At 31.3% G+C, this 26,905-nt stretch overlaps 2 protein-coding genes and 2 non-coding genes across 6 annotated transcripts; 2 read left to right on the top strand and 2 right to left on the bottom strand.

Moving 5' to 3' along the window:
• Positions 1-308: 308 nt before the first annotated feature.
• On the bottom strand, positions 309-6,559 carry LOC137808401 (auxilin-like protein 1). 2 transcript variants are annotated; one of them, XM_068609482.1, is made up of 8 exons: positions 5,983-6,559; positions 2,107-5,422; positions 1,950-2,028; positions 1,750-1,844; positions 1,595-1,660; positions 1,415-1,504; positions 1,032-1,208; positions 309-583 (listed from the first exon to the last, which is right to left on the bottom strand). In XM_068609482.1, exons 1-8 carry the CDS (start codon positions 6,390-6,392, stop codon positions 548-550), a joined length of 4,269 nt encoding a protein of 1,422 aa, XP_068465583.1. In that variant the 5' UTR covers positions 6,393-6,559; the 3' UTR covers positions 309-547. The 2 variants fall into 2 exon arrangements, with proteins under 2 accessions (XP_068465583.1, XP_068465584.1); XM_068609483.1 differs by having other exon boundaries at positions 1,950-2,025.
• Positions 6,560-18,595: 12,036 nt separating this feature from the next.
• On the top strand, positions 18,596-18,667 carry TRNAE-UUC (transfer RNA glutamic acid (anticodon UUC)). Its single transcript has one exon. It is a non-coding gene; the product is annotated as a tRNA-Glu (tRNA).
• Positions 18,668-18,866: 199 nt separating this feature from the next.
• Positions 18,867-18,938, top strand: TRNAE-UUC (transfer RNA glutamic acid (anticodon UUC)). Its single transcript has one exon. It is a non-coding gene; the product is annotated as a tRNA-Glu (tRNA).
• A 2,616-nt stretch (positions 18,939-21,554) lies between these two features.
• Positions 21,555-25,273, bottom strand: LOC137808400 (pheophytinase, chloroplastic). Of its 2 annotated transcripts, none has more exons than XM_068609479.1 (7): positions 25,036-25,273; positions 24,842-24,952; positions 24,609-24,747; positions 23,501-23,671; positions 22,822-23,062; positions 22,528-22,619; positions 21,555-22,046 (listed from the first exon to the last, which is right to left on the bottom strand). In XM_068609479.1, the coding sequence occupies exons 1-7, from the start codon at positions 25,109-25,111 to the stop codon at positions 21,773-21,775; spliced, it is 1,104 nt and encodes a 367-aa protein (XP_068465580.1). In that variant the 5' UTR covers positions 25,112-25,273; the 3' UTR covers positions 21,555-21,772. The 2 variants fall into 2 exon arrangements, with proteins under 2 accessions (XP_068465580.1, XP_068465582.1); XM_068609481.1 differs by having other exon boundaries at positions 24,842-24,948; positions 25,036-25,259.
• Between the last annotated feature and the right edge of the window lie 1,632 nt (positions 25,274-26,905).

Raw genomic sequence — 26,905 nt, 5'->3', positions numbered from 1 at the left:
TTTCTTTTAGAATCTGAGTTCCCTCCTGATTTTGTTCTGTTGCATGACCGTGGGACTTATCTCATACCGTATTCCCTCGTGAATTTTGACTTTGTTTTGATCTATTTTCTCACCAAAAAATTTAAAATATCAATCACTCCTTATTTTCTGGAGAAACCGCTAGCGGAAGTTGCACAACGAAAGGTTTAAAGTGCGACCAATAAATTTTCATCTTTACTAAAATAAACTAACAGACAGAAACATTCAGCCAATTTCGTGCAGATTCATATTCTATATACTTAAAATAAATTCAAGACTTAGAACAGAGATTCCAAAAGTTTGTTTGATGATATAAATACAAGCCTCTATATGCTTTTTTGTATGTATTTACCCTTTGCTTTTGCCTTGGTTGGATGAGTATTTCTTACATATAAATATTTAGGGGATAATAAATATTACAGAACGTTGAAATGATAAAAGAACGAGGTATCGTCCCCAGGATCCCACATTACTTGTGAAGGGAACTGCTCTCTTGTAAGGGACACTTTAAAAAACATAACAGGGTGTGCTATCGCTCTTCTGAGTTGAATTTGTTCCAAGCTTCCTGGATAATGAAAGAGGACAGAAAAAGAAAAGAAAGAAAGCAAAAATGAGAGATCGGTCATGATAATTAATTTATGAAGTCCAAGATGATTATCCAACTTCATGTTTTATCATCAGAATGAGGGGTATTGGAATAACCAACTTGCCATGTATCAGAAGTAAGAAACAAAGACCAGAAGGGTGAACACTTATGGCATTCTAGCTTGGGGTAGGAGGCTTGTATAAGGTCAGATACCAACCTCACTAAGCACATGAGCATTATTGGCATGCTCGCGTATTTGCATATTTTCATATGCTATTGTGTATATGATGTGCATGCGCACTGGAAAATTTATTAGAAGTTCTGCAACAGCATTATGGTTCGCTCGGGCAGAACATACACATTACAGATCCCCCTTGAACTTGGTTCACATAAATAAATCAACTGGAAGATGACATGCATGAAATACCTTTAGGAGATCAAAGACTTTTTCACATATGTATTTGTGTTGAATACTTGCTCCACGTTGCTGTAATTTGTCGGGATGGACACAAAGGGTGGCCTTCCTGTAGGCTTTCTTTACAGCAGCAGAAGTAATGACGTCCGTCAGTGGGATTGGCTGCCACCCACTATCAGGCCCAAGAATCTGACAAAGTAAAAAAAACTAGATAAGGAACGACATATAATGGAGCATCAGGAATCAGAAAAGATTAAGAAACCAATTTAGTCCCATCTGTTTCAGACTTGTTTAGTGGACCTTCAAATCACCTCCTTACAGTGTTGAGTAAAAAGTAGTTCAGAATAAGAGAAGAAAGGAGTGACATGGGTTATTCGAGAATATGAAAAACCTACATATTGTAAGGTTGAAAGCAATGCACGCAAATTTCCTTCTTTTCCACTTGACCACCTCCTGACTTCAATATCCAGGGTTTCTGCTAATCTCTGCAAAGATTATCAGACTGAAGTGATCAACAAAATGTTGAAACAACAAATCTGAACCTATAAAGAGCAACTGTTTGGATAAAAGCTCACATTTCTCTCAGCTTGCTCCTTCTGAGCTACAAGGTCGCGCATGTTCTTTTCTTCCAAAGCTTTTGCCTTACATTTTCCCAAAAGTCATGGTCAATCTCATTTATTTTATAAGTAAAATTAATGTATGATTAAAAAAACAAGGTTAAAGAACTTACTGCACGTTCAGCTGTTCGACGATACCTCTCCAGTCTAGCCCTACACCTCTGAGCTGATTCACCTTCTCGTTCTGATCTTTCAGTAAAAGAGGAAGCTTCAAGCAAAGGACAATACCTGGTCAGGATTATCTAGTGGAAGCACTAAAATGTTGATTGAAAGGTTATACTAAAGTAAATCATGGGTGTCGTGCATCACATACCACCATAAACTGAGGAGTACGGATATCTGGAATGAGTGGAGGAACTAGAGTTCTGACAAAATGGATCCAGAATATCCTGCTATGTAATTATTATAAATTCAGCAGGCAATTATGAAATTTGTCACTTGGATATTTAAGTGGGTCTGTGAATACTTACTGAGGATGAAGAGCCCTGTCTTCCGCCGTTTCTGGAAGAAACACTAAATTTGTCAGAGACAGATCTCCCTAATCGTTCTCTGGACTCGGATGCCGCTCTCTCAACCTTTACTTTTTCCATTGCACGCTCTCGAGCCTCTGCAGTTGCTCTTTCCACAGCAGTTCGCTGTGCTTTCAGTCTGGCTTCTGAAGCAGCCTTATCAGCATATGTTTTGTCCCTGGCCTCAGCACATGCCTTTTCAAGTCTTTCTCTGGCTTCAGCCAATATTCTCTGTCGAGCTTCTGCAGTTGCTCTCTCAAATGCAGCCCTTTCTGCTCTCTCACGAGCTTCAGCATATGTTCTATCACGAGCCTCCAAAGTTGATTTATCAACTGCCATCCGATCCTTTCCTCTTTCCCTTTCCCTTTCAGCCTCCAGAACTGCTGTGTCAACAGCCATTCGGTCTTTCTGTCTTTCCCTTTCTCTCTCCATCTCCTCTTCTATCTTTCTGAAACGATCTTTTTCCAACTCTCTTTCTCTTCTTATCCTCTCAACATCTTTCTCTTTTGAGGAAGAAATTTCATCAAGACTTTTATCTTTGCTTTTGGTGGAATTTAATACACGAGCTCTTTGAGAAGGCTTCTGGATATTTACCGCTTCTTGTACTGTAGCAGGTTCATCAGCTACTGTGTTCCTTCCATAATCACCACACAGGTTAGCTTGGCTCGATGACATTTGAGGGGTTGTCTTAGTTTCCTCTGTGCATGCCTGTTCACTGTTAAAACTATTCTCGTTGACATAGACATTTGTACTAGTGCAAGTCACCTTTCCTGAATGCTCTACTTCCCCTCGGGACATTTCAAAAGCCCCTTTTTTCCCAGTATCCTTTAGATTTTCCAACCATACCTCTTCCAATTTCTTTTCACCAACCTTGCAGTCAGTGACACTCTTTCCAATTTCTTGGTCAGCTATAGGATCTTGACGTAGCTCCTGTATGCAAATATTTTCTTCATGAATGGAGCATGAGTGTGCTGCCAGAAGATTGTCATCACTCTCATTGGTTTCTTTTGCAAAATTCAAGTGAATCCCTTCTCCATTACCCTCCGTTTGTTCCAAAGCCTTGTCCAATCCCTTATCTTTTCCATCTTTATCAGCATCTTTGAGCATCCTCTCACGCTTTTGGGAGTGACTATCCGCACGTGATATATCCACAGTTCCTTCGCAATCACATGCTAGGTCTGATGGGCAGTCGATTTCTTTCTTTCCCTGAGTCTCATTTCCAATATTCATTTGTAGCTCTGGAACTTGTGTCAGAACATTCTGAAGCCATATGCTATCACCGACATCTTTTACTCTATTTCCTTTTCTATACCCATCACAAATTTCACTAAGTTTCTCCTTACCTTGATCTCTTTCGCAAGGCTCATTTTCCCCCAGCTCAAAAGTCACTCTACATCTTTCCTCATTCATTTCCAGTTCAAAGTCCTGTTTAAGTCCCTTTTCATTCTTTAGCTGCTCAAGAGCATGCTTTAAGCATTCATCATTTTCTTCCATTGTAAAAGATCCTTTGCGGCTTTTCCCAATTTCTTCATTTTCACATGTCTCCTTCAATTTCTTCTTGTTCTGAATTTGTGTAGCTTCAAGGATAATTTCATCTTCTATTTTGCAAGTCATATTTTCTTTATGGCTAGACAGATTAATGGCGTCATTTGATCTTTCAAATTTTTCTAGCTTCACAGAATCTTTCACCCGTTGCTCACTCTTTACACCTCCAAGAGCAGAAGCTTCTCTTTGAATTTTTCCGTTTTCTTTCATTCTCTGAGACTGTTCATGCCTTTTCATACTCAGTTGTAGCTGTTCATCCTCTTTTCGTTTTTTCTCACTCTCCATATGCTTCGTGCTCCACTGTACCTCACTGAGCATTTCTCTATCAACTTCTTTTGATTTCTCGATCTCAACTTGTTTATGCTCCTTGCGTTGTGTCTCAACCATTCTTTCCTTCTCACTCTTTTCTAGCTCAAATATTTCAGCCATTTCCTCGTTCTTTACATGCTCTCTCTGCCTGCACTCCTCTTTAGATAACTTAGATTTTTTGATGTTTTTTCTCTGTTCATGAGCCCCATTTCCTGCTTTGTATTTCTCCTTGCATTCCTCTTGCTGCGAACCTTCAACTTCTTTAACCTTTTTGTATTCTGCTTTGATGTTAAGGGCTTCTTTTTCTTTCTTGCCATATTCATGTGCTCGGGTATCATGTACCAATTTCATAGTATCGCTATGATTTGTGGGTGTAATTACCTTCCCAGATTCTTCTGTTCCAACCAATTCAAAAAATTCAGTTGCTTCTTGCCACATCCCAATTCCAGTACGTCTATCTGATTCTTGAGATGACCAGGACTCCTTGATCTGTGTTTCATCAAACATGTTTAGAAGTCTTTCCCCTTCTAACAATTCCAGAGTTTCTGGGGCAGCCTTCCTAGTTTTCTGCCTTCCATCTGTGGAAGAAATTTTCTTTTTGCCAATTCTCTGCACACCCTCATCATTCAAACTATCAAGTTTAGTTATATTCACTGCTGTCTTTGCTTCATTAACTTTTGCATCATAACTTGAATCTACATTGCTTTCGGAAAACTCCTTCTTTCTCTCTTTCAATTCCTTGGCACTCCTAAGTTTTGCTTCAGGTCTATGCATGACATCTTTGATAGCTGCAGCAGATGAATTTGTATCAACCTCCACATCAAGGAAAGGTGGCGAAGTGTCACCTAGGGTCTCTTCAAAATCAACCCCCTCTTTGTTTGAATGAAAACCATTAGTGTACTCCTGTTTTGCATCCAATACTGGTGGTGGCCGAGAAGGGGGCGGCACTTGAGAGGGTAGAGTTCTGAGGCTAATGTGAGACACAGTTATGAATGTTTCACAGGAATGAGAATCATTTCTGCAGCATTCATTGTGCAGATCAAGATCACTACCAAAAACCTGTTCACCAGATGTAAAATTAACCGGATGTGAATCCATTTCACTTAGATGGTTTCTCCTTGCCTGGCTTGCATTAAATTCCATATCAAGGTCAACATCATCAACAACCTGTAAGGAAGGATCGGTCCTATGAAAGTGCGTGGTTTCATCAAATACATGAGTGAATTCAGGAGCATTACGCAGCTGACTTGTATGACTTTTCCCCTTTGACAAAGCTTCATTTCCTGTATCATTTACCTTATGATACAAAACGTTGAACTCTGAAATTCCATCAGAAGACCGCAAATGATCACCATTTGGCATGCCTTCATTAATTCCAAAATGGTCCAAGTCTCCGGAAAATGAATCAGTTTCCACCGGCGTCCTACCAATGATGAAAGAACACGGTTAAATCATTACAATATCAAATTCCAATCTCAGTAAATTAAAATATAGAGAGAGAGAGACCAAAGCACAAAAAATAGATGTAAAGAAAACAAAATCATGCAATAAAAAACTTCTAAAAACACACAAAATACTGAAAAGCGGACAAAAAGCATTTCACATATACAGTAAGACCATATAGCATGTATCTGAAAATTCAAAGAATTCACCATTTAATCGACAAAACCATAACTACCACCCCTGCTTAAGAAAAACAGGGGTGGAGTGGGATTACGAAAAAAATAAAAACAGCGTCTTCCTATGCAATAACCAGAAGTAAACCCATAGTTCCCGTTGCTTCCTATAAAAGCTCATTTTCACTACCATTACCCCAAAATCCTCAACGACGAAGCTAAAATCACACACTGATACTAAAACGCACAAACTCATTGCCTTGAGTTTCCACTGCGCATTAAAACAAAACCAAATCCAATCATGCATTTCATCAAACAATCAAAACCAAACTGTAAACACAAAGAGCGCGATGTCATTTATACATACCAGGCTTCTTCCTCTTCAGCATCACCACCGTCGTCTTCTTCGGAGACACCATCCCGAAACAAGTCCTCGTACGAGAGCAAAAAATCGAGGCCTTCGCAGCCTCGGAAAATTTCGGAGTACTCGCACGCGACGTTTCGGAAGTCGAAGAAGACCTCGCCGTCGTCGAGCGACGGAAGATCCAGCACCGGAATGGCGGAGGCGCGCGGCGCGTGGAAGCTGGCGAAAATCTCGCCGTAGTCCTCGAAGCGTGGCGAGAGGGAGTGACCGCCGGCGAACCTCGTCGCGCCGCCGTATACGTGGTCGTATAGAGTTTCCGCCGGAAAACCTGGGCCTCCAGCGGCGCCAGTGATTTTCTTGGAAACTGTGACGGGAAACTTGTTTGGTTGGCGAGAATGCGCCAAGCTTTCCATGAGAACGTTGGAGTTGTTTCTACTTAAGGTTTCTTCTCTCTACACGCTCGCTCTTTTCTACTTTCTTCCCTCTCTTTCACTTTCTCTCTCTTGCTCCCTCTGCTCTTAGTAAGTGAGTGCAGACACTCTTGGAAATCAGAGGAGGACGACGAAACCAGAAAAGAAATGAGTAATGAAATTGAAAACCAATGGGAAAAGGTGGTCACGCCAAATGACCAAACAGCCCTTTCATTTTTTTCCAAATTTGGCCTAGTCTCTCATTTCTATTACATTACATTATATAAAACTATTACATTAAATTTGATTAAATGGCATATTATTATGTATAATAAACTACATTACTCTAAAATAATAATTTTAAACTATACTTTGAGATCAAGAAAATGATAAATAAAAATATAGGGGACCAAGACTAAAATTAGAATGGATTTAAAATAAGAGGGACGTGATGTTTCATCTTGAGGATATTTTATTTTTTCTTCGGAAAAAAACAAATTAATAAAGTAATTGAATGATTAATTAATGGAATGGAATAATTAAAATAGGTAAACAAAAGTAGTTAGGACTAATAACGCGGGAAAGATAGGAAGATGGAGACATGCCTGCTACTTTAACGCGTAAAAGATCTTCTAACATCGTAGACAAATATATTTTGATTTTATTTAATTGTAAAACAAAAACAAAAGAAAAACAATAGTAGTTTTAACGAGATGAAATTGTTTAGGGTTGATTTTGATAGAGTTGATAAAATGGAATAAAGGAAGATTAGAAATTTGCAGAGAAGAATGGTGTATATTTTGGTGGGAATCTAGGGGACCTTTTGTCTTTGCTACCAAACAAAACCCACACCGTACCATTTTATTTTAAAACAACATATGTAGAGACAAAGGTGACGCACTCATACAACGTTGGAGTGAGATGTGAGATTTGTTACGTCTAAAACTAAACTCATTTCAAAGTTCGTACATTGCACCGATTCCATTTTTTTTTATTATAAATGGCCACCATGTCCTAAAATTTCCTGAATGACAAGAAGATGATTATTTTATTTTTAAATTAAAATTCATATATTTTCAAATAAATACTTTCAGGGATATTTTTTAAAAAATTACTCAATCTTATAAAATCAAATAAGTTTAAAAATAGATATGATATCATATTAAAAAGTGTACTTTTAGTCTAACTCAATCTTATAAAATCGACTTATAATAAAGTTTACACTTAATTATATATAAAATATCTTAATCTTGATATGGGATTTCAACACTTATATTTATTTTTTATTATTATAAAATAATTTAAATTCCCAGATTAACTTATATTTATTTTTTATTATTATAAAATAATTTAAATTCCCAGATTAATTTTCATGAAAAATTGTTTTGTTTCAAAAAAAAAAAATTATCCAATTCCTCGTAATAATGTATAAAAAATAATAGATGGTTTAAAATCTATTATACCGTTGAAGTATACGAGAAACACTCATTTTTAACATTTAAATATTTTTTAATTTTCAAAATATAATTAAAAAGTAAAATAGAAACATAAATTATATATTAGAAAAACTTCTTTTATGAATTATAGTAGATAATAAAATATTTAAAAGTGAATTAATAATCTTAAAAAATAGAAGTGGGTTGATAAAAATGGTCCAATAGATAATAGGTAAGTCTCTTAAATATTTCATATTCAATTTAAAAATTAAGGGGTGATAAAAAAACTCTACAAAGGTACTAAAATTTATTGAAGATAGTTTGTTATGGTAAAAAGAGTATTTGTTAGGTATTAAATAGAATATTAGACATCTAATTGTTTTTTTGATCGGATTAAGTATGCAATTATAAGAAAATTTAAAAAGTGTTATGATTATAGAGAAACATTTTTCCTAATTTATCTTTACCAATTCATTCATGAATTAATGAATTGCCAATGTTCTATGCCCCCAAGGGCTATGGGTTTTATTTAATCTAGAAATTTGCAATAGTTGACCATTGGCCTTGCATATTATATTGTAAATTTAATTTCATTACATTTCCATAGCCCCAAAGCAAAGCCAAGGGTTTAAGGATTTAAAAAATGAATTGAGATTCCATTTGGCTTTCCTATGAGATATATATACATTCAAAACCTTTCAAATAACTTCCATTAATACGAAACTCTCTAAGTTTGGTTAATGTTAGAAAAAACAACTCTTCTGTTAACCAAAATGTTTCAGAGCCTTTAATTGAGTAGTCCTATATTTTGCAATGAAATTCAAGTGAGAAATGATAGGTACATCTACCCCTTCATCAATACCTAAAATTTCAGCAATGCAACCCAAAATACCTGTGTATGTCTTACATGTGCAACACCATAATTAATTATTTCCCAAAATGTAATACATACATATTTTGCCTCAAATATGCACAGAAGTACAGTTCAGAAATGCACCCAAATGCGTCACACATTAGAACAAAAATGCTACACTGAAACTCATACGTAGTACTTATGTGGGACAGGACCACCACCAAATGCACTTCCAAATTGCGCCCAAATGCATGCACCAAAATCTAGTCCCAAAAATATGTACAAAAACTACCGAACTAATATGAAAGTAGTCGCAAATTGAGAACAAATTGAGAACATGTGCAGCACCAATACACACTAAATGCAAATTAATATGCACCAAAAATTCATTAAAATACAGCACTAATACGCCAAAAGGTAGTCCTACAATGAACCAAAATCATAAATTAGTGAAATGCACAACTATAAACTAGATCTATGTCCTCTCACACACCCCAACCCCCCATTTTAGGGCTATTATGTGCACAACTACCTCTATGCTCAAGTTCTCACTATCTAAATATAATTAACCTTTTTTCTCTCTAAATAAGTTCACAGTTTACCAGTTTAAAAGTGTGTAAATATGCATACACAAAATCAAATTCAAGATCATAATCTCACGTGTTATGAAATTGTTCACTTTTTAAAAAAAAATATATACTAATTTGCGAGTTTTAAACTTTTGAAGTTATTTATGTCCTAATTTCATTAAAATTCAAATAGTTGGATGAATCAAAGAATGTTAAAATTTTAAATAGAAGGGAAATTGATTAGGAGACCGAATTTACTTAATTGTAAACATAAAGGAACTTAGTTAATTCAAAAAAACTTGAAAGACTTAAATTATATAGGGACTTTGCTGTGGGAAAGGTAAAATTAAACTTTGTTTTCGAATACTTGATAATTTCTCATATTACTCATGATTTTGAATAATTCTACCTCATTTAGAAACTCTCAGTATTAAAATTATCATAATATTAACTATATAAATGTGAAATATATATATATATATATATATATATATATTTGTTTCAAATCTACTTGAATGTCACATGTGTACTTTGATTTGTAGCTTTCAACTCTCTTAAATCCTATCTAGTATTGTAAGTTTTTATATCTAAACTGTTTTGTTATGTGTGTCCAAGTTTTTTGACATGTTTCTTCATCTAATGAGAAATTTCAATAAAATGATAACTTAAAGATAATCATACAACAATTGAAATTCTAATGAATATAATCTATTGTAAGTTACAATTAATGTAAAAAGTGACATTTTAGCATGAATCAAATTTTAAAATCAATGTAGGAATCTACTCTATACATTGATTATTAATCAATGTTAAAACTTTCGTAATTTTTAAATCAATTAAAATAGTGATAACATATATTGATTTGAAGTTAAAATGTTACATATATCTTCTAAGTGGCAGAGCTTTGTTGGGTGTGAGGGCCTGGTTACCACATTTTTTTTCCATATATATAAATACTTTTTTTTTTAATTTTAGTATATTTTATATATTTCACATCCTAAAAAAATTACCTCTAATATTAATTTCGCAGGGGCGATATAATTTTTTGAAAATCCTCCACTTATATAACCTATAACTCTTTTGTTTATTTAATAATCGTTAGTGACTTTTATTAATTAATTAAACAAGATAATAAAAAGGGTTTGAAGAGTGGAACTTGAAAGAATAATGTATAGTTTTGACACTTTAACAAAAATAAAAGATCAATTTGAAACTAATAAATAACATAAATCACTAAAAGTCTAATTAAGTTTTACATGAAGAAGAGGTTTTCCATTTTTTTATAAAATTATAGGAGTGATTAAACGAGTTAGTTCCGTCCGTTTTGGTCTGATTTGTCATTGGTCGGACAAAAGCGGGATGGACGAGTTGAATGTCAATATTATACGAGCTAAAATTAGTAATACATTTTTGTTATATAATGGGTTGACGGGCTCACTACATCTTTTCAATTTTATTTTATAATTTTTTTGTTTTGGATTTATCGTCTTAGTTGTAGTAATTTATATAACTTTTTGGATAATAAAAATATAAGGAAGAATAGTAAAATTGAATCAAACTTCAATATTTCAATCAAAGAAGGTTTAATTCCTAACAAAATAAAGTAAATATCAACAATACATCAATTAATGAATGTAATGATGTAGGAAGAAATTAATGTAAGTAAAGTTATGTATAAAACATTGATCATCATCAATTTTAATTCAAAAAGCACGAGATTTATCTTTAAAAGTGACAAAAATAAAAAAGGATAGGCTAACAGGCTAGTTCGTCTCGCCCTGTCCTTAGCCTGTCGAGTTGATAGGCTGAATCAATACGAGTTGACGAATTTAAAAGATTAATCATTTCGCCTAAATAAGACGACTGACAACCCGACCCAACCCACTTTATCGTCCTAAAAAATTCATGTGTCGCAATATATATTGACGGATAATTAAAGTTAATAAAAATATTAATGTTATGGAAAAAAATTAGTCAATATCAACAAATATTTATAAGGAATTTTAGATTTTTTTTTTATAAATTATGGTTATGCATAAATTAAAAATAAAAATTTAAAAACTATAAAAAGAGCTTTTACAAATTTACTTATGATTTATAAAAAAAGTTCCGGCAATAAAAATGTGTTGAAAATACAGAAAAAAAAAATAACTCGTCTAGATTGAAAGGTAAATTGGTGGATTGACTAAAAGAACTAAAATTAGATTGTAAAATGATAAGTTAGCATGCATTTGTCCAATCAAAACCTGAGAAGTTAAAATAAGAGTTAAGTGGGGTGGTAGGTTAAGGTTAATTAACCAATCTCTTCAATTTTATTAAAATTAGAGTATTGAAGTCTAGTTAATTTTACTAAAACTCCATATTATTCCTATAATGATACACATTTCTTTTAATTTAATTATATAAGTGTTGTTGTGTAATACATATTTATATTTTAAAATATTTATATACAAAGTGTTTTATTTCTAATTTTGTTAAGAAGTGATAAAATATTAAAACATGTCTGAATTGAGCTTACTCAATATATAATTGAACTTTTACACATAACGTTAAGGAATACTTCAAATTAATATTTTGTTCATAAGCGTAGTATTGGTAAAAACTATCTGCCAATTTATTGATGACTAGTTTTTATTAGAAAATTTAATTGATAATTTTTAATAAATTTCTATTTGCAGCCTTTTTTTCATCCGCATGACATAATATAAATATAATATAGAACTAATTTAATTATAAAACAATGTTTAATATTAAGACTCATCTTTAAAACAATAATTTTATAGATTATCTATATTAGTTCAATTTACTGGTGCATCTAACTTAATATTATCACTGAACTGTTATTTTACCAATGCTATACAAATATATTATTTAACTAGGAAATTAACACAAGGAATTCAATGAAAATGAATAAAAATCATCATTGTATAAAAAAAAAAGGAAAGGAATTTTTTTTATCAACTAATTAAGAAATCAAAAGTTTTTTTAGTTTCTAAAATTGTTTCTATAACAACTAATTATTTTTTGTCTTTAAAATTAATTTCTATTTGATGATTTTTTTAAGTAGTCGTTCATATTTATTAATTTTTTATTACAAAATTTTAATGGTTGTATTTCACTTTCTTTAAACAAGTGAACAAAAATGTAATTAAACATCATTACATTATCTTTTCACAAATAGATATTAAAAATATTTAAATTTTGTTTTAATTAATCTTTAATTATTTTTCTTTCATAAATGTTACATATAATTTTTTTTTATTCTTGATTCACAGTTTCACAGTCTTGTGATCCATTCAGTTATTGGGTAATTATTGTATTGAATTGCCATCACATTCCACTAAAGAATGAGAGTCACATCAAATGAATCAACAATATCCAATATTAGATTCATCTTGTTTTCAGCAAGTTTCTAGCAACAGATTTGGAATGGTGGAAGGGACAAAGTAGTTGCTGAAATCACACTCATCTTATTCAATAAACCTTTAATTCACCCTCTTAATAAAACACTTCTCATCCCTATAATAGACCCACATATAATCATAAACCCACATTTTCTAACAATCATTATCGAAAATAAAAGTTTAGGGAAAAATTATTTAGTAGTTAATAATCTTCCCCAAGTCACGCCCAACAATATAAAACATGAAAATGTGAGTGAGAAGAAGTATCCTAAAAATCTAGTATAGAAGTATATTCAATGAATACTTGAGTAACAAGTTTAATAATTATGCAAACACATCTAATATGCACAAGCGTCATGCGCCATGATCGTAGAACAAAGATTGTGTTTATTACTTCGTAGAACAAAGATAATGATTATGATCATTCACTATCATCATATTCTAATAGTTTATGATTTTTTTTTTATAATTTGAAACTTTTATACTTAATGAGTTGATTGAATTATACATATATACTTAGTAGTCGAGGAATAAGTAATAATTTATTGTGTTGTTTGATGCTTTGTTTACATGTTATTTTTAATATACGTGCTATTTCAACGTTAGAACAGTTATTGAGGAAATACCACTGAAAATAGCAACATTTGATTGTTATTTTTTTTATATAAAAGATTATGTATACTCCTCTTTTATGATCTTTAGAGCGAAGATAGTATTTTTTAGTTTAAATAAATATCCAATTTTCATATTCTATAGTTTTGTTTTGAACATAATTACAATTTTTCTCTTTTTATATAAACTATTTAAATATAATATATTTTTATTTTTACCAATTTTCATTATTCACTATTACCGGTTTAAAGGTTACAAATGATCCCATTTGCAATCAAAATACATTATTGAATTTCCTTATAATTATTGTATTTAAATATAATTTAACTCTTTTGTTAATTTGTCTATATAAGGCAATACTAGTTTGAATTTTGAACAGAATTTTTTTTATTGACCGAGTATGAGTATATGAGTATGATTGTGCTTAATATCCAATTTTTTTAATTTGGGGTGGAGATTGGATAAATATTTTTTTATTTAAGAATATATCAATTTAAAGTGTTCAATTGCGTAAACCATTATAATGTGTGTCCTTTTGACATTTTATCAGTGATAATATTTTATTTTTATTGTTATAATTTAAAATAAAATAATATTTGAAACAATAAGGACACAACTAAGAGTAGATTCGTTATCTAATAAAAATGATATAAAACTTTCATGCCGGTTGGGTGTGAAGATAGGGATGTGGATGAATTTTTACTTTGAATATGAGAATGAAATAGTTAAATCTACGTCCACACCATTCTCTTGTCATCCCTAATTATTTTCTTTTTAATTTCCATATTTGCTTGTTATAATTTAAGAAATAAACATGTTCCAATACTTGAGTGTAATATTTTAAAAATTAGATTAGTGATTAACTCTATAAGGATACTAAATTGTTGAACTACTACTCAAATCAATGAGTTACTATTTCAAAATAGTGATTGACTTAATAAAGATACTAAATTATTTAACTATTTAAATTTACTATACATGATCGAGATTATGTTCACCATAAAAGATCGAAAAGATTACATAATAATTTTGGAAGTATGGTCGAACACACCTCGAAACATGATATAATGATTGCTTAAGAACAAGATTAATCTCTAATTAAAATATAATTGATGTTAGATTAATATAAGGTTAACCACATCATCCATATTGATTAAGACTCATATGTGGCGGAGGTTCAACATCACTCTATAAATAAGTTGACAAAGATCAGGTAGAGGTATAGTTTTAATAGCATTTATCATTCTCAACTACCCAAAAGGACTATTTTGAACGTCGTAACACCTTTTGCATGTACATACCCCCATCTCATACTGGATCACGAGGAGGATATCTCGAAAGGAACGAAAACTACTAAGCCAGTGGGGAGACCTCCTCTAGTCATACAAGAACAATTGTCGCCCATCGCGGGGGCGAGAAGAACATGAAGAATATCTTACAGTAGCAACAAGGAACATAACAAATGGCAAGCAAAAATCAGTTGACACTAGAATGACCGAAATAGGTCAAATGGTTTATTGATTGAACTTCAGAGAGAGTTGGTCGAGCTCAAGAAGAATAATGTGGAGGAGATAGTCATCATAAGGCAAGAGAATGAGACAATAAAAAGAAAGCTACCAGAAGGAACTGGTGTATCCCCTGGAGTCTTGAAGATGAATCCAACCAAGAAACCTTTGCAAAGGGCGTGTTCTGCTCTATACCTTTTCCATCCGTTTTAACTCCACCATTTGAAATAAAGAGTCACAAGGTCGAGTTGCAACTCAACAACTCAACCCATACCTCAACCACGATAGGGGAACCCGATGACACCCCTTTGTAGGTGACATAATAGATGTAAAACTATTCTCAAACTAAAGGGGCTAATGATAGACTAGCATGATGAAACAACTGATCCGAACAAACACATAAATACATTACTCAAATAAACATGTGCACCATGGATGATGTCTTATGTGTCGTGTATTCCCCACATCTCTAAATAGGAACGAACTTAGCTTGTTTCACCCGTATCTGTCCACTGTGGCTAAATTTGAAACACAATTCGTGATGAGTCATCCACACCACTTGACCTTCATTGCACTAGTGAAGTGCTCATATTCATGAAAAGAAAAGTCTCTAAAAAAGAAGAATCTCTACACATGTTAATGAAAATTAACCACTATAAATTTTGAGTCACATCAGTCGATGAATAATTCCAGCATTATTAATTGAGAAAATTTTAATAAAAATTAATTGATAAATAGTTTTCACCTATACAATAATATTAATTAAAAATAATTTCTATCATTGACAAAAACTCATCATTTACAAAATTCAAAAAATAGTTTCAGTAACATGGATTAAAAAATTTATATGGTATCTATATTAATGTTGATTAAAAAAACTGATTATTGATTAATATTTACCTACAAATAAATCAAACTCAATTACTTATTGATGTTTATAAAAAAAATGTTAACTTATCAAGAGGAAATAATCTCAATTGAGATAAAGAAAAATTATATTTGACATCTATCAAAATAATGTTAATATTAGTATTGACTTACAAAAATAGCTTTAATGATAACAACCTAATGATTGATTTTAATTTGAAACCGAACTCTTTTTTTATCAATAAAAAATATTTTGTGCCAATAACACACCAATTTGGTGAGTCAATATTCTAATAAAAATCAAGCTAAAAAATCTAAAAAAAATATAAATTTAAGATAGAAAGAATGTCCAAAATTATTATTTATTTTTTATTATATTAAAAATAAAATATATGAATATTTATTTTATTTATTCTAAATTCTATTATCATTTAATATATATATATATATATATATTATTTTAATTATATCATGAAACAATGTTTTTAATATAAAATAAAAATAATGAATTCAATGATAGGAAAGGAGGAAAATGAAAGCAATTATGTAAGGAACCTTTGTATGATAAGACAGGGAACATTAATGCTTGCTGGCAATAAGCTAAACCTAATTCTTGTATGTTGTAACGGAATAAGTTGTGACGAAATTGACATGAATATTATTATCTATATTATATTTAGACACATCACTCTCAGAAGCTTCTGATAGTGATACCAGATTCCACCATTAAACCTTCACTACATGTCAAAACTGTAGCCATTGCTGAGTCTATGAGAGAATCAGGGACCCCACTACCTTAAATGGTTACTTTCATATCAATGCTCATTTCTACCAGGGACTTCTAATAAATGAGGTAACAGAGATCACATATTCAAAGTAAAATCCAAATACATGTCATTAATCACTTCTACCTCTTCACACATCTTCAATTGCCCATCATTACTTCAATGCATGAATGGTTTCTTGCTTAGGGGATTTAATAATCTCAGATGAAGCATCATGTCCTTTTCCTTCATGCCTTCTGCCTAACATTATTCATAATACTATATTTCAATTATTAATCATACTCAGTTTTCATCATGGAACAGTCAAACATTGTCGGTTGCTAAACACTTTTTCAACACATAATTAACTACAATATTGTCTTGCACAACATGTTTTTCAAATCATACGTGATATTTTCTTGCCCTATTATAGACAAATCTTCAAGATATATGCAAACACTAAAAGCAATTAATGGTTTTTGTCACATGAGATTGAACATGTAATCATGTGTTAAGCTTCTTCTATTTGAATCAACTAAAATTCAAAAGGAGCTGCTTCATTAAGTTTTTATCATGTTTAAGTTTATGAAATAAAATAATTAAATAACATATTAAGAAAATAATAATTATTAAATTATACGTAATTATTGTATATAATTATACGATATTATATCAAATTATATGTAATTAATTTAATAATAATAATGATAGAATCTCATGATTAGTGGATCTCTTTTTAATTAGATTATAATTTAGAGAGATAAAATAGTCTTTCTATAATAATATATTTTTTTTTTATATAAAAGTGATGTAAATACACTTTCTTTTTACCATCTTCTTATATATATACCCTCTACTTATATAATATAACAATGCTACTCATTTTATTTGTTATATTCTTGAAGACACAACCATGGACCACAGTACACTAAAAAGAATGAAATGTGAAGTATTGGGAATCTGAAATTCTGAATATAATTTAGTTAATAAATTTATTTTATTTCTTGGATTATAGCCAAATTGCAAAAACCTTTTTTATCAACGACTTGTCTAGAAAACTTCTACTAACACCAAATATAATAACTATAAACTTCTTCAATCTTCTTACATATATTATAAGCAACTTTATGCACTTATTCTTAGTGGTTGTGCTTTAAGATTTAAACGAATTCTTTAACAATTTGATGTGTCCCAAGATTGAAATAGTTGGTCTTTGTAGTAACTAAACAGATTGAAAGATGTTTGTGTTGTGTTAGAAAAAGAAAAGAAAAGTAAGATTCAAATCTAATGAAACCGTTGATTGCTTTTTCATTGGTGACCAATCACATTCCATGGAGCTTTCTGTCCTTGTGGTTGTTCCGTCATTTAAGTCAAATGATTATTCCTTTTTACAGTAGTTTTGGTGTTTAAGAAGATTTGAAATGAAGAAAGATAGAATATATATAACAGGGTCCACTTGAAGGATGATATCAATCACCCAAATCCAAAGAAAAAGAAAAAGGGTTAGTGCCTTAGTGGGTCATTGTGTCTTCTTCTTTACATACATTCATCATGTTTCCACTTCATACATGTATCAACTAAATTATACAAAACTAAGACACTATTGCTACTTCTAAAATTTAGGATAAGAGAAAATATCAAATTAATACTAAAATATTTCATTGATTCTCTGATTTTCCTGAAAAAACATTTATGAATCAAAAGATAATAATTATCCACGTTTCATATTTGGAAATATAAAAGTATGCATTAACTCTACCCACTATAATATTTACAGCACTTAATTTTCTTGACATGTGACATTGTTTCAATGAAGTGGTCTAAAAAAGTGACATAAATAATACTTGTTGAATTGGTTGGTAACTTTATTTAAGATCTTGGCCTCAGAAGTTTGCTGGTTCTAAACTATGGGAACTATGAGGGCACGTTTTGTAAAAAATATTTATTTATTTCTTAGTTTTGATGAAACGGAAACATCTAGAACTCTGTTTGCATACTTTAAAGACATCACTAGCTTCTTTGCAATAATATAAATAAAATAATTAAATATTGGGGACATTCAAAATTAAAATATATATTACGGCATGAATAATGAAACCCCATGGTCAACTATGGGTGCTCAAGTGGGATAGCGCTTTCTGATCACTGATTACATTAGTAATTAACTAATATGTTATATTCAAACGTATCATCAATTCCATTGTCGTCCAGCGGTTAGGATATCTGGCTTTCACCCAGGAGACCCGGGTTCGATTCCCGGCAATGGAACTTTTTTTATTTTCTTATTTTTTGTCAATTAGTGGCTTTGTAATTTATTATTTCCTCACTCAACTATAAACCAATAGGCCCAATAGTAAAAGATAGGTGCAACTATAAAACAATAGGCCCAGTAGTAATAAGTAGTTCACATTTAACTCAACAGAGAACATAGTTTGATATTAACATTTCATTAATTATCTTTCAAGAATCCATTGTCGTCCAGCGGTTAGGATATCTGGCTTTCACCCAGGAGACCCGGGTTCGATTCCCGGCAATGGAACTTTTTTATTTTTATTATTGGATTTTTATACCTTAAGACTGTGTCTTTTAGTATTTCAAAGAAACCAACGTAAGAGTGAAGAAAGAAAGAAAAAGAGTGTGTTGAAATAAAGTTCAGTTGTTAAAGTGTAAACCTGAAGACATGAGTTATTTTACATTCTTTTACTTCCCCACCAAAAAAGTAGTAAGGTATATTTCATACAAAACTTTTTTGGCACCAATTTCCTTGATAACTAGGAAAAAAATAAGAAAAGTGTTGTATTTCCTTCATAAATGGTGTTGGGTCAAGACATAAAAAAGTAAGAGTAGTTTATTGTTGTATACTATAGATAATGATATGAATTAAAGATAAGTATAATCTCTAAAATGAAAGGATACAAGAACACAAATTTATATATTATATAATTATAAATTATATAAATTGAAAATAAAGATTTATGTGGATAAGTATGCTTCAAATTTTTTTTAGCAAAAAGATGCAAAAAGATGTTTTTCATGGCTGATTTAAATGAATTTGTTCCTTATTTTTATAATAATACTAAAAATTTATATAATAAGTTTGAGGTTTTAGAAAATTAATGTATTTCTCATTTTTAAAATTATGTTAGAATCGTACTAAAATTGTCAAATATCTAACAAATATTTTTTTAATTGGACACTTCATTAATACGTATCATTCGAATTTCTTACAAGTTTCGGTATCATATGTCCGGACACTCCTATAACAATAAAAACATAGGATTTGGTTCCAACTTCCAATTGCTACCCAAAAGAAATTTGGACGTTTAGTAAAATGGATAGGCAGTTTCATCCTGCACCCCTACATTTTTCTTCCTGCACCCACAATGTTATGCAAAGACCAAATTATCCCTATTATTTTTTAAAAATTCTAAAATGCACCTGAACTGTATTTATTTTTTTGCATTATGGATTATGGAATCTGGAAAATTTTCGGATTGGCACTTCCGGTAAAATTTCGGATCCACCAATCCATAATTCAAAATATGCATTTTACATTCAAAAATCCATCATTCAAAAAAAGCATTCCGGATCCACCAATCTGTAATAGAAATATTCATTCCGGATTCAAAAATCCGTAAGTAAAAAAAATGCATTCCGGATCCACGAATTCGTAACAAAATTAGGCTTCTGGATTCAGCAATACGAAAATCAATAATTTGTGCAAAAATTGCTTCCGGAACACCCCCTCATCCGGAAAAAAAATTCAGTTCTGGATTGATGAATCCATAGCACACTCCCAAATCCCTATATCCGGTAACCATGGTGTCCTTTTTCAAATAAAATATTAAGGTCAGTTTCAGGATTTAGAAAATTGTGGGGGTGCAGGAAGAAAAATGTAGGGGTGCAGGAAGAAGAAGCCTAATGGATACTCGCACCAAGCCCAAAAGAGAAGAATAAGAAAAACCATGGCAGCTTCTTCCTGCACCCTTACGTTTTTCTTTCTACACCCCCACAAAGTTTATGCAAAGAGTAAATTATCCTTATTTAAAAAATGTCCCCAATAGAATAAAAACCCTAAAAAATGCTCACCGTCATCTTCTTCTTGCGCAGCCGTATCTCCAAATTCCTACTGTGCATTGTTTGTAATTTTGTGGACACTGATCTATATACTTATATGCAAATTATGGGTGATCCGATAACGATCCGATAGCGAGTGGCACGATAGGTCCAACAAACACTTGCTATGATAGATTTTAAATGACTCTGATACCATATACGAAGTTGACTTTAAGTCTAACTCAACCCTATTAAATCAGCTTATGAGGTAAATTTTGCACCCACTTATATAAAATGAATTATTCTCATCTCTAGTCGATGTGAGATCTTTAACAATAAGAGAGAAACAAACTATTCATATTGAGCCCTATTCTCCACATCGAAAGAAAGACCAAAATTTCACTTGTTGGTTCTATATCTATTCTCCACGAAAGTCCAAAAAGTCATTTTTTAGTTGTATGATGATCTCAAAGTTATGAAGAGTCATAAACTAAGAGTTGCCAACTTCCTTAAAAAATAAGAAACGTTTAAAAGGTTTTAAATTCAGTTTAACTACTACCCCTATGTACTTCTTATGGAATGAATGTGAAGAATTATTTGTTATAGAAACAAATAACTGAGGTATTTTATATTTTAAAAGAAACTTTAGTGAATGAAATATTTAAATTAATAAATATTTTAAATATCATTTGATTAATTCTACAATTTATCTCATATTATTTTAAATGTTATTTTTAATTTTAAAAACAATTAAAACATTTATGATTTTAAATATCTTTTATTTAAAATAATGTGAAATGAATTGTAAGATTAATAATAATGACATTTAAAATATTTTATTACTTACAATAATATGAGATGAATTGTAGAATTAATGATAACGTATAAAATATTTTTGAAAAAAAATAATATTTTAAATAGTAATATATGAGATGAATTGCAGGATTAATAATAATAATAATAATAATGTTGAAAATATTTATTATTTTGACTGTTTTATTTACTACTGTGAGGTGATCGAAAACCAACAGGATTCATTCTCATTTGCTAATGTATGAAGGAGAAAATTCAGAGTGCAAACGTATAACTAACGAAAGTGTTTTATGTAAGAAATGAATGCATACATTATCTTAAAAATATACAGGTATAAAAAACAATTCTTGTAAAGTATTCTTGCCATCATTTTCTCTATCCTTCCTGAGTATTCTTTACCCAGTTCTTTGTACACAAAGTATGCTGATAACTACTATTAACTTCTTGAAACTAAAAACTGAATCAAGAACTTGTTTCTGATTGGTTTTAAAAAATAATACATGTTCAAACAGTTTGGAGGGTCACTTCAGGTGTGAGGGTGGTCAACCAATCCAATAAAGCCTTGTTCACAAGCTCTGGTATCTCATCATGTGGACAATGCCCAGCCTGCAAGTTTACAAGAGTTGTTTTTGGATATAACTCTTTGATTCGGTTAGCCTTTCCTGGACCAACCCACGGGTCAAGGTCGCCCCAGAGCAACAACAATGGGCAAGATAGTTCACTTAAGACAGCATTTAGAGTGTACTTGCTCTGATTCATCATGAACCGCGTCATTAACCTGCAGACAACATTGGGTGAAGTAGTGAAAATAAATAAACAGGAATAATTAGGAGAAGAAACTGATAATTAAAATTTCACTTGACCACAACTACACCATAGTATTAGGATCTAATTGCAAGGTATGGAAATTTAGTCTCACATTGAAAGCATGGAATTCTGATGTGGGGTTTATTAGGCCTTGCCATCTTGAACCTTTTCTAACTGCAATTGTTACCTTTTATGGTGCAATTCTCCCAAGGTTCGTATCAATCAGTATTATAGTTTTTTACCGTGCCTCAGATTGCAAATGTGCAGCACGCATTTGCTCAAGACTAGTGAAATGGACTATAGTGCAAAGCATGGGATCACATGCGATGGGATTCTGAAGTCAACTTTATAAGGCATTGGCCTCTAACTATAATAGCTAGTTTTTATGGTGTAAAGCTCGCAATGTTCTTTTCATGAAACATAAAGGCATTAGCGTGGACATAGTCATGTACCTGTAATAAACTTCTCCAGCATTTGGATCTTGAGCTGGCCTTGTTATAGATTCCACAAGATAGTCATCCACATTGGAAGAATTTACATACACCTGTGTTGAAAAACTATGCATTCAAACACATATATATATACAATGTCACACTAGTAAGAAACAAAAAGTACTAGAAAGTTGCTGAAAGGGAATAGCAATCCCACTAAAGACAAAAGCCTCCAGGAATGTGATTCTCACAATAAAAAACCTACCATTTTAGTAACACAAATGTGCTTTAATAAGATGATAGCAAGTAACATACACTTTTTAGAACTGACACAATACGAGCTGGTTGCTTTGCCTGCCAGAATAAAAATCCAAGAACTACACGCTGGAAAACTTCCTTCAAAGGCTTTAGAACAAACTTTTGTAGAGATGTTTCTTCAGAAGTTTTACTTTCATTTTTCACGTCACCAAATTGTCCAGCAGAATTTAGTAGAACAACACCGTTGACAAGCTCAGGCAACCCAATTGCAGCAACCAAAGCAGTAAATCCTCCGAGGCTGAAAAATTATCACCAAGGTAAACAGCAAATTTTTACTTTATATAGCACATAATGTTACAATGTCAATTCTATAGATAAAACAAAACTGTACTTGTAATTTACTATAAATAAGATGTTGGTCCTACGGCTGTCAACTCATCAATTAATTATTAGACAACTCAGGAGTAAGAAAAAGCATTGCATTGCAACAACCAAATTTGACAACATAATACTTGGGAATTAATTTGCTGAAGATAATCTTGTACATGTTTTCTAGTTAATGAAATCTCTGTTGCGGAGGTAAAATAACAAAATTCCTAGCCCTTGCATCCCTTGAGAGCCAATCAAACAATGTTCGACAAGATGAGAAATTCAGGTAAAACTTGTGAAAGGAAGAAGACTCTGGCATTTCAGATTAATATCCTGATGGAAATTCAGGTAACAACATAGTTCTTACCTATTTCCAACTAAAACTGCTGGTTCTTTTACTATTTCCGTCACGAAGTCCACCACTTGATCCCTCCACACCATGGCATCATAATCGACAAGTGCTTTGTCACTCCACCCAAATCCAAGCAAGTCTATGGCATATACCTTATGTTTCTTAGCCAATTCTGGAATGTTGTACCTGGAGATATAAATAAAGATATATGATTATCTCCACATAAAAGTGATCTTATCGGACCGACAACTGAAGGCACTGACAAAAAAAAATTGCATACACAGCAAAGACAGAAAAGAACCATTCAAGCTCCTTAGCTTACAAGAAAGAGAAACAGTGACATCACCATCTTGTTGCAGTATTTGTTAGCACATTATATGCAATATATTGATGAAGTTAAAGTAGAAACATCTGATGGAAACACCTTGTGAAAATGGGCACACTCGGTTCCTATATGTAAAAAGGCTGGGTTCATTTTCTCCATATACTTTCATTCGGCCATTTCATGTAGATTCTGATCCCCGCTGCAGCAATATGCTACAACACATACCCTTAACAACACAACCATCACCACTAATGTCTGGTAAACTACGAGGATCAAAACTTAAACGGAACCATAGTATAAGGACCGAAACCTAAACCAGATGCGAACAAGGACCCAAAACCTACTGAAATGAATGTTAGCAAAACATTATCTAACAAGCTTCTATTGACAAACACTTAATTATTATTTAAAATTTTATAAAAAAATCAAATAATGTTTTGAGATCCATAGAATAAAAAGTCAAACACGCACGATCCTGTAAATTTTAATAAACTTGAACCAATAATAGATAATATGCTTAAAAAGAGTGTGGGAGGTAGAGACTATAATTTCCAGGAAATGCTACACAATCTGTAATACTAATGCACACTTTCAAACATACGCTCTTATTCACTGAAATCTAGAATTGAAAATCCAAACTAAGCTGGGCCTAACTTCTTATTTCCTAATCCCTGCTAGTTTCCAAAAGAAAATATTAACCAATAATAGAGAGTTGTACCAGCAATATGGAAACAGGTGAAATGTAAAATGAAGGTAAACTATTGGCACCAAAGAGAAAAGGAGCAAGAAGAAAAAAACCTCCAGTGGAATGCAGAGGCCCCAAAACCATGAATAAGAACAATGGGGGAACCTTCTCCTTGCACAACGTAGTGTATTTTATGACCCCTCCATGTCCAATAATTGTACCCTTCCGCTTTGAACGGCAATCTTTCAAAACCTGAACCCAGATTCCTTCTCCGTAAGCATAACATAACTAACACTCAACACAAACCACACACACACACTCGAATGTGAGTCAGCATTAAATCCACCTTTGGAAGAAGGCTGAGCCTCCGCAGTGAGAGTAGAAGCGGCGACAGAAACGCCGGAGGCCACAATTCCCTTAACCGCAAAACTCCTCCTGCTCATTTCGCACTTGCTTCCTTCAAACAACACCAAAACTCAGCAACGAATTTGTGAAAGTTAGTAAAGTAAAAAAACAGATATATAGAGATAGATGCGTTACGTTGAGAGAGTGGAATAGTGATTTTAGTGAGGTGTGATGGGATGTAAGGGGAGAGAGCACATATGGAAGAAGCCATTGAATTGAACAGAACTGAACTTGGAATTGGAATTAACTAGTTCCAGTTTTGTTTGGGAAGTGGGAGTTTTTGTGTGGTGGGTTCTGAGAGTTGTGGCATACCCCAAACCAGAGATGCGCTTTCACTCACCATCATATTTTTTCTTTTTCTTTCCACAACATTAATATTCTTTTTGACATTTTTTTAAATATGGTCTTATGTTATTTATTTGATTTTTTTTTTAATTATTACTTCTTATTTGATTAGTATCAAAGATAATATTCTTACATTTTTTTAGAGGTTAGTTGGGATGAGCGGGAACTTTAATTAAGTTGAGTATGAAATTTGTGTCTAATAAGTAAACTTGTATGTATTTATTAGAGTGTATATGTATTTTTTATATTGACTTAAATATTAATTAAATAATATTTTTATAAAAATAAAAATCAGATCAAATATAAAAAATAAATCATAATTATATAAATAGAGTACTAATAACAATTATATAAATATAAAGTAATTATATAGAAAAGGTAAGCAATTACACATCATTAAAAGTTTTACGATAAATACAATTTCTTTTTTCAAATATGTTGAGAAGAAAAATATCTTGAAAAATTGAATGGACTTTATGAATATCAAACAAATTGAACCATTAAGAATTAAGAGAATGGAGAATTTTATAACAAAACAGTAGTTCTTTAAATGAAAAGAGAAAAAAAAAAACAAAACAAAAAAGAGAAAATAAGTTTATAGATTATTTAATAAACTAAAGATTTACATGATTGAACGTTTGAAATTGATAATCAAACATTTTCATATAACAATAAAATATTAAAATAAAAAAAATAATCAAATGTTGTGTATTCGATGTTATAACAAGAAGAAAAATACTTTAGGATTTAAGTGAATTTCATATATATTCATCAAGTCAAATAATTAATTGATAAAGAAAATAAAAAATTGTATAATTGCACAATGAATGAAGGATTTTAGTGGATAAAACAAAAGACAAAAAGATAATAAAATATATTTTTTAAGTTAACTAATAAATAAATTAAGAGTAATTTTGTAATTTAAAATGAAAAGAAAACACATATCTACATACTCATTATTAAAAATCAAATATCAATTATTCTCGTATTCATATCAAATCTTTAACATGAAAATTCTTTATCAAAATAGACAAAAAAATATGTATCATTCTCTCAAATATGTATTTATTTGTCATCCCATTAGGGTGATATGCTAATGAATTTTAAATTGATCTTTTTAAAGTGTGTGGTTAAGGGACTTTAGGGTATTGAGGGTAATAAAACTACAAAAATGTTTTATAATAACATGTTTTTACTATTAAAATGATAATAAATAAACAATTTAAAACCTAAAATAATAACAATAATTAGTAATTAAATTTAAAATTTTTAAAATATCACAATAAAAAAATTATTTCTAAAAATTAAATTAATTTAGATAATTTATTATGAATATGAGTAAAAAAAATTATTACGAATTTGAAAAGTCATGTCAAGAACTCACTGACTTTCATTGAGAAAGTAGTCAACATAGAAATTGTACCACAACTTCCCAATTAGTTGAAATCAATTTGTATAAAAGTCACACCACTTTAACTTTGTTAAATTTTGTTTTAAAAAACAAAAAAATTGTTTACTTTTGTTTTTAGAAAATGGAATAATTAATTGGATTTTTATTTTGAAAAAAAATTATGTATTAAGAAAGATTTAGTTATTTTTTAATTGAAAAATTAATTAAAAATGATGTTAAAATCTTAAACTTAAAGTAAAAGCATAAAGT

The sequence above is a fragment of the Phaseolus vulgaris genome, chromosome 3 (genome assembly GCF_000499845.2).
Source record: "Phaseolus vulgaris cultivar G19833 chromosome 3, P. vulgaris v2.0, whole genome shotgun sequence".
NCBI classification, from domain to species: Eukaryota; Viridiplantae; Streptophyta; class Magnoliopsida; order Fabales; family Fabaceae; genus Phaseolus; species Phaseolus vulgaris.
Note: the sequence above shows the minus strand (reverse complement) of the source record. Positions and strands in the feature narration are given on the sequence as shown.